This window comes from Typha angustifolia, chromosome 3, assembly GCF_048772165.1.
Source record: "Typha angustifolia cultivar Huaian chromosome 3, ASM4877216v1, whole genome shotgun sequence".
NCBI classification, from domain to species: domain Eukaryota; kingdom Viridiplantae; phylum Streptophyta; class Magnoliopsida; order Poales; family Typhaceae; genus Typha; species Typha angustifolia.
In genome coordinates this window covers 7,108,700-7,122,052 of record NC_133241.1, presented here as the reverse complement: position 1 = coordinate 7,122,052, position 13,353 = coordinate 7,108,700, and the positions used below count along the sequence as shown (strand labels likewise).

The 13,353-nt window shown below is 33.1% G+C and overlaps 2 protein-coding genes across 10 annotated transcripts; one reads left to right on the top strand and one right to left on the bottom strand.

Annotated features, from left to right (window-relative positions):
* Window position 1: 1 nt before the first annotated feature.
* LOC140780162 (uncharacterized) lies at window positions 2-1,689 on the bottom strand. The gene is made up of 3 exons (XM_073125549.1): window positions 1,464-1,689; window positions 1,279-1,347; window positions 2-139 (listed from the first exon to the last, which is right to left on the bottom strand). The coding sequence occupies exons 1-3, from the start codon at window positions 1,674-1,676 to the stop codon at window positions 14-16; spliced, it is 408 nt and encodes a 135-aa protein (XP_072981650.1). The 5' UTR covers window positions 1,677-1,689; the 3' UTR covers window positions 2-13.
* Window positions 1,690-4,072: 2,383 nt separating this feature from the next.
* On the top strand, window positions 4,073-13,253 carry LOC140758401 (uncharacterized). Of its 9 annotated transcripts, XM_073094546.1 has the most exons (14): window positions 4,073-4,438; window positions 4,771-4,827; window positions 5,275-5,352; window positions 5,711-5,764; window positions 6,105-6,187; window positions 6,377-6,476; window positions 6,562-6,624; window positions 7,836-8,114; window positions 9,023-9,083; window positions 9,176-9,412; window positions 9,493-9,616; window positions 9,734-9,847; window positions 11,806-11,888; window positions 11,967-12,376. In XM_073094546.1, the coding sequence occupies exons 1-10, from the start codon at window positions 4,145-4,147 to the stop codon at window positions 9,271-9,273; spliced, it is 1,167 nt and encodes a 388-aa protein (XP_072950647.1). In that variant the 5' UTR covers window positions 4,073-4,144; the 3' UTR covers window positions 9,274-9,412; window positions 9,493-9,616; window positions 9,734-9,847; window positions 11,806-11,888; window positions 11,967-12,376. The 9 variants fall into 9 exon arrangements, with proteins under 9 accessions (XP_072950647.1, XP_072950645.1, XP_072950644.1 ...); XM_073094544.1 differs by lacking the exons at window positions 11,806-11,888; window positions 11,967-12,376 and adding an exon at window positions 12,873-13,253; XM_073094543.1 differs by having other exon boundaries at window positions 11,806-12,379.
* The last annotated feature ends 100 nt before the right edge of the window (window positions 13,254-13,353 follow it).

Here is a 13,353-nt window from a genome sequence, read left to right as displayed (position 1 = left end):
GTCCCCATCAAACTTAGGTAGGATTATAAACAACTGGGATTCCACCTTCAAAGCCCATCCACTCGCCCCACTCGTCCCATTCATCCTCGAATGCTTCTGCCGTGGATTGGCTCTCCTCCTCAAACTTGGCCATCAAGCTCTGTCCACATTACCATACATTACCATACGACTATATCACAACAAGTTTCCCATAAAATTTTACACATTGACCCTTGCATTGTCTTTCATTTTCATATTGGTCCGTTCATTTATTTTCAGTTTAAAAGCCTTAATTGTGATCAATGAAGTTAAAAGTGTAAGATAGATATTAGATAGTTAAACATATTAAAAAATAAATCAGAGGGTCTACAAGTAAAATGGCCAATAATTTAAATGCAATTAACCTAAAAATTGTTCACCTAGTTAAATTGATTCTCAACCATTAGAAGATGGTCTCGACTATATTTCAAATATAGTGCTATTAACTTTTGAATTAACTACATTTAGATTCTTAAATTATACTTTATTTTTATATAATTTATCTTATTTATTTATTGATAATTTAAATTTCTCGATTGGGTAATATCTCTTATTATTCGACAATATCAACATAAAAAATTTAAATAACCATCTCACACTTAATTTCCCCTTTTCTTTCTCTTTGCTCTAAAATAAAAGTAAAATATTTGTTAAAGGGCCTAAAAGTAATTATGTAGTATCTCTTAAAGTTTATTAAGGAGGATAATGCTTCACTTCCTTATTTTGCTGTATCCTTTTAAATGCTCTACGTAAAATTTTCATACTACCAAATAAAAAAAAGAGAATTTTATAATCACACCTTATATTTTATCTATTTTATAATTTACACTCCATATTTAAAACTTTTGTAATTTGACTCCTAATTTTTTTTATATAATTTTTATTTAACACCCTCTTTTAATTTTAAGAGTATCAATAAAAAATTATTCCATTATAATATATAAAATAATTTATAAATATCTAAATTATTCATATTCTCTTCAAAAGAGAGGCAAAGATTGAAAAAAATAGTGGTAAGGGTATTTTAGTGATTTTATCGATATTAATAGGTAAATCATAAAATAGGTAAAACCTAGGGTATGATTTATAAAATACCCTATATAAAATATCCAAACTCACAATTAATAAAATTTTGAGTAAATTATACTTAGCTTCCCAAGAATTATTATTTTTAACGAATTATTGTTTTACCATACGACTTAAAATTTGATAATAGTTTAGAGAGGGCAGAGTGTAATTATTCGAAAAGGATTTTATTACCTCGTAAGCGGATTTAATCTCCTTGAAAGCCGCCTCCTTCTCTTGCCCTCTCATCACATCAGGGTGGAACTGAAAGAAAACAACAACTCCACGTTGATCAGATCCCCACCGTCCGATGAGTTCGAGATTAAAACAATCGCCACCCGACCGGACGATCTCGACCGTCCGTCCGTCCGTCCACTTACCTTCAAAGCGAGGCTCCTGTACGCCCGCTTGACGTCGTCCCTGGACGCCACCGGCGTCAGCCCCAAGGCGGCGAACTCGCCGGAGCACGGCAGCGACTTCGCCGTAACCCTCCATCCTCGCCGTCTCTCCGGCGAGCTCGAGAGCACTCCGCCGCCGCTGCCGCCCCTCATCGAGCCGTTCCCGAATCCCCTAGGCGTCAAAGATTTCCTCATCGCGTCCTCTCGCTCAAAAAGATAGAAGTAGTGCATTTAATGAGAAATTCTAAAACATAACCCACGGTTTTGTACTTTATAACGAGAGTGCCCCTCTTCGATTTGAACGTCTCGGTGCAGTTTGGCAGTTTAGTTGTTTGAGAGATGAGGTGAGGGTTGTTTGGTAATTAAAACGTCTCCGATTATGCCGTGCATGCTACGTCTTATTATTATTATTAATATTTTTGGGTTGGTACGTTGATTGATGAGATAGAAAGGCTTATCGTTAGGAGGGATAGAATCTACTACGTGATGCAATAATTGATCTTCTTAATATTATCTATACTGCAATTATTTTTTTATTTTTTTATTTGCTACTTAAATGAAATGGAAGGGTTATTTATTTTAGTTAGAATTAATATATTTTTACTTCATATAATTTGGACTAAATGCACTTTAAGCTTCTGAACTTTGTTTTTATTGCAAAGATAAATGCTGCTAATAAAGACTACAAAATAAATATAATAAACCTCATTTTTGCTAAATAAATATGTATATAATAGAAAATTGATTTAGTAACATGAAATAAAACTTAAGGATGGTAAAATAATTGTTGTTCAAATCAGAGGTAAAATATAAAGTTTAAGGATAAAAAGAATTATATACTAAGAAGGATAGTAATAAATAATTTTAGTCCAAAATAAAATATATTTTTAACTCTTTTATTTTTATATATATATATATACACCTCCTAATAGATACAACTGTATGGTTTATATTTAAGAGGAAATAACAGTATAAGATAAGGAATACTTCGAAGAGATAATTCCAGAAATATATATATTACCAGAATTTTTGGTCAAAGTAGGTCTAGAGATAAAAGTACAGAATAATGTACCCAAATAGGTTAGTGTTAAAATTATTTATATTAGTAAATAATATGTAGTGGTCGATATAGGTGCCATAGTGAATACGGTGAAATAATGCCTAATGATAGAGATGGCAGTTTTAATTATTGACTCAAAAAGTGATTCTTAATACTTATTATAATCTTAATCAAACGGCTATAATAGCCGGTTTTCATATCCTGTACCGGTTCCAAAATCACATTATGTAAAAAAAAGAGTATATTAGTTAAGAAGATTAATTACGTGTGCCTTACTTCCCAATTTTCTTGTTATACCCTTGAAGATCTTAACCATTATATTTTTATCAAAGTGATTAATAAACAATTAACTTTACCGTACGGAAGAAAGCTACACGTTTTTTTTCTTCTTTCGTTAAGATTTCTCTCTTAAATATAATTATGCCTTAATTATAGGGGATATCATTTAATATTAAATAATTTAAATTTGATTATTTGAAGATAAACTTTAATTTAAATATAATTCTCTATCTCTATCTATTAAAATTTAATTTAAATCAATCTTAAACTAATGGAAGATATCTATAAATAATAAAAAATAATCAAAAAGATAAAATGTAATTAAATTTTCATCAAGTTAATTATAAAAGACATCAATACTCTTATTTTGATATATATACATTCTTCTCGGTTAATGATATATATGTCTTTTACTTAATAAAATATTAAGATAATATAATTGTTAAAAAATAATGTGCAAGATTATATATCTAAAAAAAATTACCTGTTGAACTGGTAATATCTTTCATTCCTATTATATCCTTAAAGATCTTAACCGTTAGATCTTCATCAAATTTATTGATAAAGAATTAATTCTATTGCACGAAAAAAACCCTCTTATTATAAACATTCAATTTTACTAACTATATTCAAAATAATTGATTTTATTATATTAATATTGTTTTATAAATAAAATTACTACACTCATGTTTATGATAGTATATTTATATTTGAGTCAGCTAACCTATTTAGATAAAAACTTTAATCCTGATAGATCATTTTTGAATTGAAAGTATTTATAATTTCTTAGATGAACGACTGATTGAACTATTAAGTTGACATTAGAACTAATTCCATAATAATAATAATAATAATATTATTATTATTATTATTATAATTATTATTAAATACCACTTTGCCTCGTTGTGATCTATATTAATATAAAATTATTAATTTGCCTATTAAATATTAATAGAATTGATTTTCTTCTCTATTTAAAATAAAATACAATTTCAATATATCTTTGTTACCATCCAACTATCACAATATAAAATTATACGTCCCTTTAAATATATAACAATAGAATGAGAAATTTTAATCATTTAAAAAAAATATTGGGTAAAAAAGATTCATAGTTATTCAAATAATAAAATTATTAATAATTTGGGGGGGTATTGTGAGAAAAAAAATAGTAAACAAGGGGTAATTTGAAATTACCCTAAATATAAGCTTGTCGAGACGGCGGCTTCTTTCCTCCTCTTGATTTAAAAGGCCGCTGCTACGAACAAAACCCTCGCAAAACCCTTCGATCCTACCCAATCGAGAGCTCTCCTCCCATGCCGCAATGAACGAAGAGGAATCCAATCTCTCGTCTTACTCGAAAGCACCCTCTCCCTCGGTCTCCGAACAGAAGCGCTCTCTCGATCTCCCATCTGAATACGCGAAGCCCGCCAAGACCTCGAGATCTCTGTCCAAAGAAGCCACAGAGGACTCTCTCGATAGCGAGGAGGAAGGAACCGCTGTTATGAGCCAAAACCCTGGAGTGCAGAGGTATTTAGTGGCGGTGGAGTACATCGGGACCCGGTTCTCGGGATCCCAGAAGCAGCCCAATTGCAGAACCGTCGTTGGTGCTCTTGAGGTGCCTGCTCGATCTCCTCGATACTGTGACTTTGAGTTATTCTCCCTATTCGATTCTGTTTCCTGGTTTTGTTGAGATCTTGATACTTAAAAAAGGGATATGTCACGTTTTTCGGCTCTACGCTTTATTTGGTCACGGTTCTATAACCCATCCTTGGGCTCACAGAATCAATCGTTGGGTTTTTGTTCCTATCTAATTCTTGTTCTTTGGATTTTGTCTAGATCTTGATACATAGAGATAAAAACGTCAGATTTTTGAGAGGCTACGCTTTATTTAATGATGAAATTTATGCGATTGTTTTCTAACTCCAGCGTTTCTGATGATACATGTAGGAGGCGTTTCATAAGTTTATTGGACAGGAAGTATCGATCTTCTGCTCTAGCCGGACGGTAAATGTGCTATATAAAATGCCAAGTGATTGCGTTGATATATGTTTGGTTGCAAATATTGGATAATTGTTTTGTCCTCATTCGTTCTATATCTGATTTACTAGGTTCGATTGCTTGTTTCTTTTTATCATCTTTTGGTTTGTTATGAATGATTAGAGATTGTGGTCTTGTTGGAAGTTGTGATGATTTCATATTTTTATGCTGAAGTGAGTACTCACCTTATTCACGCATCAATTTAATCTTTATAAGTTGATTGCTACACACACACACACACACACACACGTACTTGGAAGTTATGTAATGTGTGATAAGATCATTGATTTTATCTCTATGTTTTTAGATCCTGCTACATATAAGGTCTCAATTTGCAACCCTTGGCTATTTACTGTACCTGTCCAACAAATTTTCGTCCTTGATATGACATGACATGATATCTTTATAATCCAGGATGCAGGTGTGCATGCTTTATCAAATGTATGCCATGTTGATGTGGAGCGCATTAGTAAAAGGAAGCCTGGTGAAGTGGTTTGTTATTGACCTTTGATTCTTTATTACATAACTAAGAATCATTTTATGTCATTGCACGTCTCTTTTGAGAAGATTGAATTGTCGTGTATATACATAATTGCATATCAAATAAGCATAAGGTCCTTGATGTTTATTTAACACAGATTGGACTTCATTTTATCTCTTAATGTTATGTCTAACACTAACATTGTTGCTGCCGTACTTGTTATCAACTAACTGTGCTTGATTGTCCTCCCATCCACAGAATATGAATGGGGGTGCCCTTTTATTTATTTTTTAAAAATTGCTGCACTAGTATTTGCAATGGTGGTAGATTATCTTACGTTTTCATTTCTTTCATATTGCAAATATGCAGCTGCCACCACATGAACCTGGAGTTGTCAGACGTGCTGTGAACCATTTCTTACAGGTTAGTTTGTATTCCATATATCTTCTCTAGATGGATGATTTGTTGGGCTATTTGTTATTGACTTTAAGACTAATAATCCATTCACTGACCAATTTGTGGAATCTGAACTCTTTTTTCAGCACTCTACAACTCATTTTTTCCCCTTTTCCTGAGAACTAGATATAGATAGCACTCAATGCAGGTGCATTTTCATGCTTCTTACCTGTTAAGATCTGATGTATGTGAACATTTTGCATTTGACATCTGTGGTTCATGAATGTCTCCATTCAATTTTGTTACTTTCCTTCAATCTCTCACTGGATCATAACAAATTCATGCTATATTTTTGGGTATGTGGCAGAAGAATGAAGGAGACATAATGGTGACTGATGTTCAATGTGTTCCAGCAGACTTTCATGCTAGATTCAGGGCTTTAGAGCGTACGTAAGTAAATAGATGCACTTTTACATGTGAAGTTGCCTTTTTTACATACTTGAAAGAGACAACTTTGAGAATGTTGTTATATTTCTTTCCTGGTATAGTCATGATTTCTTGGAGGCCATAGAGATTCGCTTCAGATATAGGCACAATCAACTTGTGATGCTATTTGTTAAATTGTTCTGATTCTTTCAGATACCACTACCGTTTACTTTCTGGACCGGAGTCTTTGTCCGTCTTTGAGAAAGACCGAAGTTGGCATGTACCAGAGGATCTAGATATTAATGCTATGAAGGTTTTTTTTCTTCTCCTTTCACTAAATGGATTACTGCATAGGATCTTTTCCAGTTTTGATTCAATCACAAATGGTTTTGATGCAGAAAGCGTGCAATATACTTGTTGGCCATCATGATTTTAGTTCATTTCGAGCAGCTGGATGCCAGGTTTCTTTTTTTCCCTAAAGTATTGAGACTTCCAGATCTAACCTTTTTGCTTGTTATTTAAACACTTTGACCTACTTCGTGTAATTGCACCATGAAAAGTCCTTGTATGGAACATCTTTTATCTTCTTATTTATCTTTGTTTATTAGTTTGATGTGAAGTCAAATTGACATAAAAGTGGGTTCTTCTTTGTTCATATGCTTTTGGCTTTTGACTACAATTATATTCCCTAGTTTTCTCTCTTTTGAAGTCACTGTGGTACACTTTGATATTGTCCATTGTATCTTAGTTTTCTCTCTTTTGATTACCATTATGATTTGTAGTCAACTCTATTGGCAAAATTTTGTAAGACCTTAAAAGGATAATTGAGATATAAGTCCATAGATTGAAAATATTATATATATATTTTTGGTAAATTAAAAATTCCCCCCTAGTTATGCCTAAAATCAAACTACTTCTGGACTTTCATTTGCATCACTTTGACTCTCTTTAAACTAATGTGAAATTGTTAATTTTTTCATCCGAAATAATAGAGAAAGTATAAGAAACATTTTAAATTTTATTAGAGAGAATTTTCCCACTATAATAAATATTAAAATCATTAGAATTTCTATTCTCCTTCCATTAAATTGAAAAAATAAAATGCACCTTCAGTCTCTTCTATCTTCTCTAATCTAAGATTACAGGCCTCAAATCTTAATTAATATCTGACTATCATAATTACCTTCTTTTAAATATATGATCATAGAAGAAAATTTTCAATTATCTTAAAAATATGAGTAGAAGATTCATATTTACTCTAACAATAAGATTATTAAGAGTTTAATACCATAGAGGTATTTATGATAATTTGTACTTTCTTCGTTTGTTTGGATAGAAAAGTTAATAGTTTCACATTAATTTAATCCACAATGGGCAAAATGATACAAATAAAAGTTCAAGGGGTAGTTTGATTTTATACATAACTACAAGGGGGACAATTTGTAATTTTTCCTATATTTTAAGAATGGGATGGACCGGATGGTTGTTAGGAAATATAATCTTGAAGACCCAAGTTCTTCAAAAGGTCAATGCTTTAACTGACCTTTTTCTCTGTCAATATTCAAAACTTTTTTTTTACTTGTTTCCGTCAATTTAGAAATCATCAATGAAGCTAGATATGATGTACTTTGATGGTAGGGGACACATAATAATATGATTATGTGATATGCAGGCAAAATCTCCTATCAGAACTTTGGATGAGCTTAGTGTTACTGAAGTACTTCCGTATCTGTTTTTTCCATCAATTCTGGAGCGTTCTGATATGCAGTCATCGGATGAAATTATTGTTTCTTCAAAGATATCCGAGGTGGAATCATCTAGTGGATATTCTAATTCCTCTGACGTGACCATGAAAAAGTGTGGCACTAAGAATCCTCAAGAATTTGGGCAGAGATCAAGGCATCGTTGCTATGTTATTACTGCAAGGGCCCGCTCTTTTCTTTACCACCAGGTTCTATCTTCTTTTATTTGATATTATATAGCTTGCTTTGGTGTTCTTGCAGAAGTGGTCAAATACCAGTGTTGGATTTTTTTTCCCTACTTGTAGAAATATTTTCTCTTCTTAATCTTAACTCTTAAGGGCTTGCTTGGGTTTAAGAGCCTTACTCAGAAACTATTGCTTTCAATTGCTTTCCGTTAGAATGTCGTGGTTTCAAGATTGGAGTTGATATCAGATGTGGAGTTGAATACTCTTTAAATATGGATACTCAACTCATATGTTCACAATTTATAGTCTTCTTCTTAAGGAAATGCATTGCTCTGTTACACTTTTGGAAGTATGAAGCTGTGGAAAATTGTATCTCCTTTTCTTATCACCAGAAAGGATTTTTTAGTCGAAATGCTAATCCTAAAACAAGGGTAAATATGACTATTAACTTCAGGGTTGTATGCAGAGAAGTAAGTTCTCCTAAGATTCTGACAGGCTTGGGTGGTCAGTCATTGACATTCGACATGGTTACTTTTAAGCACTGTTATGCACTATTACCTCCATCAAGCCATAGGCTTTCTATATCTTTTGTCACTGCTTCTATTCCAATTCTTTCTATTCTGATGGCTGCTGTCCTTAAAGAAGCAATTATTCAAGGGCAGGTAAATTACAGTTCGAAATAATAATCTTTGGGCTAACACAATTATGTATTCAAGGAATCCAAATTGGAGGAAGGCGTCATATTAGGCTGACAAGTTATAGAAACTTTTCACGTTACATTATCTATAAACACTCAGTTAATCAAACTGAAAGAAAAAAAATGCAGTATACTTAAAATGTAATATTGCTTTTAGACTCCCCCTAGAAGATAATTAATATAAAATGTAAGTTGTTTAATCTTGAGTTCATTCTGAAATGTGATCTTTTTTCAGGTAAGGCTGATGGTTGGCGTTTTGAAAGCTGTTGGGACTGGGGACTTGACAACTAATGACGGTCAGTTTTGATTTTGTTAATTTTACAAGTTCTTGCTGAATTTTCATTTTCCAATCCTAAGAATGTATTGACATGCTTTACTCTTGATGCAGTTGAAAGAATTTTGAAGGCAAAGACGATAACTGCTGCAAGTCCTATGGCACCTGCTTGTGGCCTCTATCTTAGCAATGTGAAATATGATCTACAATGAATTAGTTCATAATGAAAGTGAACTACACGGTTGGAGCTTCTGGTTATTACATGCAAAATTTACTGGACTCCATTTTGTGGAATACTTGGGTAGTAAGTTTTGTTATATGTAAATAATCAGCTAGCTTCTCTTAATTGGAGTAAGATTTAAATCTTCTCTTACAATTTGAAAGGTAAAGTTTTAGTTGCACAATTTATTTTTTATAATTTGAATATGTAGGCCATTCAATTTTAGGCGGTGCATGAAGCGGAGTTCAATATGGATGTTTTATAAAGATGTTACTTCAGCTGGAACTTCCATTTTGACAAACTTGTGGCTGATATAACATTGTTAACTCTTCCAGGTTTCTCATTTAGTTCTACGCACTGCAATAAATAAAATATACTCTTTGTTTATCCAATTTGATTATTATAATCATTGGTGAAGTGAAATTTTCTGAAGCTATACGTCATTGATGCAGGACCTGCTTGCAGCAATTTTTGTCAACTCGCTGAATGTTAGGTTAACTTGGGGCATGTACTTGCTGAAGTCAATCACTATAAATCACCTCCACTGTTCTCCTGCTCATAAATTGGTAATCAGTATAATTTTTCATCTTGTGTTTAGCTTCTCTGTAACTGTATGGACTCCCTGTACTTGCAAAGTGGAAGGATTTTCTGCTGAGTATCTGTAATGAATTCAATATGTAGAGTAAAGACATTGATGTACTATTGTTTGTTGAAGTTATTGAAGAACCTTTCGAGTGGTTTATTTAACTACTCTATTTATTATCCATGAGACTGATACCTAATCTTTACTATGTATGTTTTCCTGTTAAAGACCATGAATTATTTTCTAATTTTGCCAAATATCCAAGCATGTTTTACAACAAAATATAGAATTATGTGTACTTAATATTGTTGTTCTTTTTCATTTTGTCTTCAACTGAAAGTGAGTAGCATGACTGGCTATCCAATTATTGTTAGCATTAGCCTTTTTGCTCTTTCTTTCCATCTGGCACAATTCCTGAGAACAATACATGATTTATCCCACCACATGCTCATTGCCAGCATCAAGTGGAAGAGCCCTTTCCTCTGGTGCTCTGCCTGCAGTCTTATTACCTTGAATCTTCTCTGCCCCTAAAAAATTTCAAATATAGAGACATAGTCTTCTACTGAGAGAAATAAGAGTGGGCCTCTATGAGGCAATAGAAGGCTGCCATGAAAAGATAACACAAGGGAGCACCCATGAAAGAATTGGATGGAAGAAAGGATGCCAGACCTAGTCAATATAGGCATGAGACGCCCACAATTTTATCAAGTGCCATGGAGCACTTTGAGAGAAAAGACGCACTGCACGAGCAAAAAGTTTGGATCCTTGGTTCTTTTTGGCAGAGTAGGTTGGTGGGTATGATGACTCTAAATGGCCAATGTGGTTTTCTTTTCCACCTTGGGTCTCTTCCCTTTTTGGGTGACACTTCTTTGTTGAAGGTGGGCCTACTGCAGATGGCCCACTAGACTTCCAAAACTTCAAACCCATTGCAAGGGGGCTTGTATCCATTTGCTTGAGGCTTTATTTGATGCAGGCACACTACTCAATATTTGCTGGGACACCCGTGGTGTATTGTGATCCTACTGCCAGGAGTACTCTGTGGGAAGTAGAACTATGTAAGTGGGAAGTAGAACTATGTAAGTGGTAGAGATGAAAATGGATTAGTTATTAGCATAACATTCCAGCTGTAAATATGAAAACCAATACTGTAGGAATACTAAAGTAACTAAACTTTATGTTGTATTGTATAATATCTTTGTCCACGAATTACTTAATGACTATGTTTGCAGTTGTTTTGATATCTACTATATAGAAAATCATATGGACCAATGATTTGCGGTATGTAACATTGTAACTATATAGAAGAAATGAAAGACAAGGTATCACAGGAAGGATCTGAAAGATGTGGTGAACTGTGCGAGTTCAGTTAATTAATGTGAAAGTGTTGTTGCTGGATTATATTATATTGAAGATGATGGTACTTTATTCCAGTGAAGGCGGATAGTACTAATTTTCTATATCTATTACTGCTTTCTCTTTGCTCCCACTTTGTATTCTCATTTATGATTAACTTAGGTGCATTGTCATTGCTACTGAATACATTAGGAGCAATTTAAACTTCTCTTGGCTTTAAGGTTTACACTGTTCTTAGATTGTTTTGTACTTCATAATAATCTTAAAAGAATATCCAAACAGCTTATCTGTCTTTGCAATTGTGATACTGCCTGCAGATATAATATAGAGCAAGCTATTCTAGGTTTAAGTTAGTATTGTTTGGTTAATAAGGTGAGCTACTCTGTATACTAGCTTTTCTATCCTACTTTCTGTCTCTGCATTTTTCTCTTTAACAAGTTCTGTTGCACCCTGCACAAGTTTTTCTTCCTTTTCCCTACCATGTGAGGAAAAAGAGGAAAAAAGGAAAATAAAAGAAGAGAGAGTAAATCATCAATTAGGTTATCCTGTATGCCACATTTATGAACTGCTGAACTTTCTTCACTGCAGATGTTATGTTTTTACAGTTGCTTTATTAGCAAAGGAAGGTTGAAGCCATTTTCAATAGGCTGAGGGATTTGAGACTAAGAAAGGTAGAAAGCTTAAGTGGGATGATTGTTTAGATGGCACCTTCTATTTGTGGGTGATCATGACTCAACTTTGCACTTTAGGATTGCTGCAATCTGCCTTCCACACAAGAAGGGCTCCTTCAAGTTTCAATTTGAAGTGATTATTTAGTTTTGTCCTATCAATCTACAGAAGAAAGCCAACAACTCACATGTGATGTGATGGTGTTTGGGGGGGCCAAGTCTATTGATCCTCTTTTGAACCTCACAACTTTGGAGCAGTATCTTTTCTTTGTCATCAGCCATTCAGTGAGGTGTATCCATGGGGTGACCTTTTGTCAGCCACCTTAGGTTTTGATATGATTGTAGCAGCTGCTTTGCATCAGTTTTTGCTAACCCTCAGCTTTAACTTGTATATTTTGATTCTTGGTATTAAAATTGAGCACAAAAGAAGAAAGTTCACCTTTTCAAGGTAAAAAAATTTGAAAATATTTGTATCTCTACTTATTTTGTTATTGTTTTTAATTTATGAATCTCATATGAATTCTGTTGAGTTTCTGGGCTCATTGTTCAAGATTCTATTTTTGAACTAGTTGATTTCAAAAGCACAAATATGTCTGTAGCTCTACCTGTATTGTAAATTATTGTTCAAATGACTGGATAAAGTAGAGATTTACTACTATAAACTTGACATCCAAATGTTTTTGTGTATGTATGCATAAACTTTTACTGTCACAAGTGCTGATTGCATCTATATGTATTTTATTCTTTGGTCTATTGATAACTTTATTCTTATGATGCATGCATGAATGTGCTTGTATAAATCTCATCAACAACTTTATGTAATTTTAAAGTTAGAAGGCAACTTTTACTGGTGATCACCACGTGATTGTTTGATTATTCACCAAATAAATAAACAAGAGAGACAACCTTGGAGAACTCTGGATAATTTTTAAATCTATATATGAATGATTATGCTGATGGCTAACATAGTTTTTAATGTTTTCCCAGTAGATCAAGATGCCATCATTACATCACGGTGGATGAGATGAAGACATCATCCCCACCATGAGCCGCAAATCCACTCAAAAGTGTACGTAATCTTAGAGAGGGAAAGATAGGGATGGAGATCTCCTTTGGCATATCCATGTCCCATGGTAAGCATCAAAATCACATGATCATGGTGATGCATAGGATTGTCGTATAATGGAAAGATAACCACCTTATATATTATATACCTTAGCTTTCCTACTTAGCATTGTGACAAGCGATTCGACTTCATATATATTATATTTTAAGGAACTTAAATTTTTATAATGAATATCTTATAGTTCCACTTTTTCGTTTTACTTTTATTAAATTAAAAATATTCCAACTTAAATTTAACCAAGTAGTGACTAAGCCATAGTTTATTTCGAGAATAACTCTTTTTTTTTTTTAGTTCTAAAATAACAGTTAAACATCATAATATTTTTATTCTGGATTTATAAAC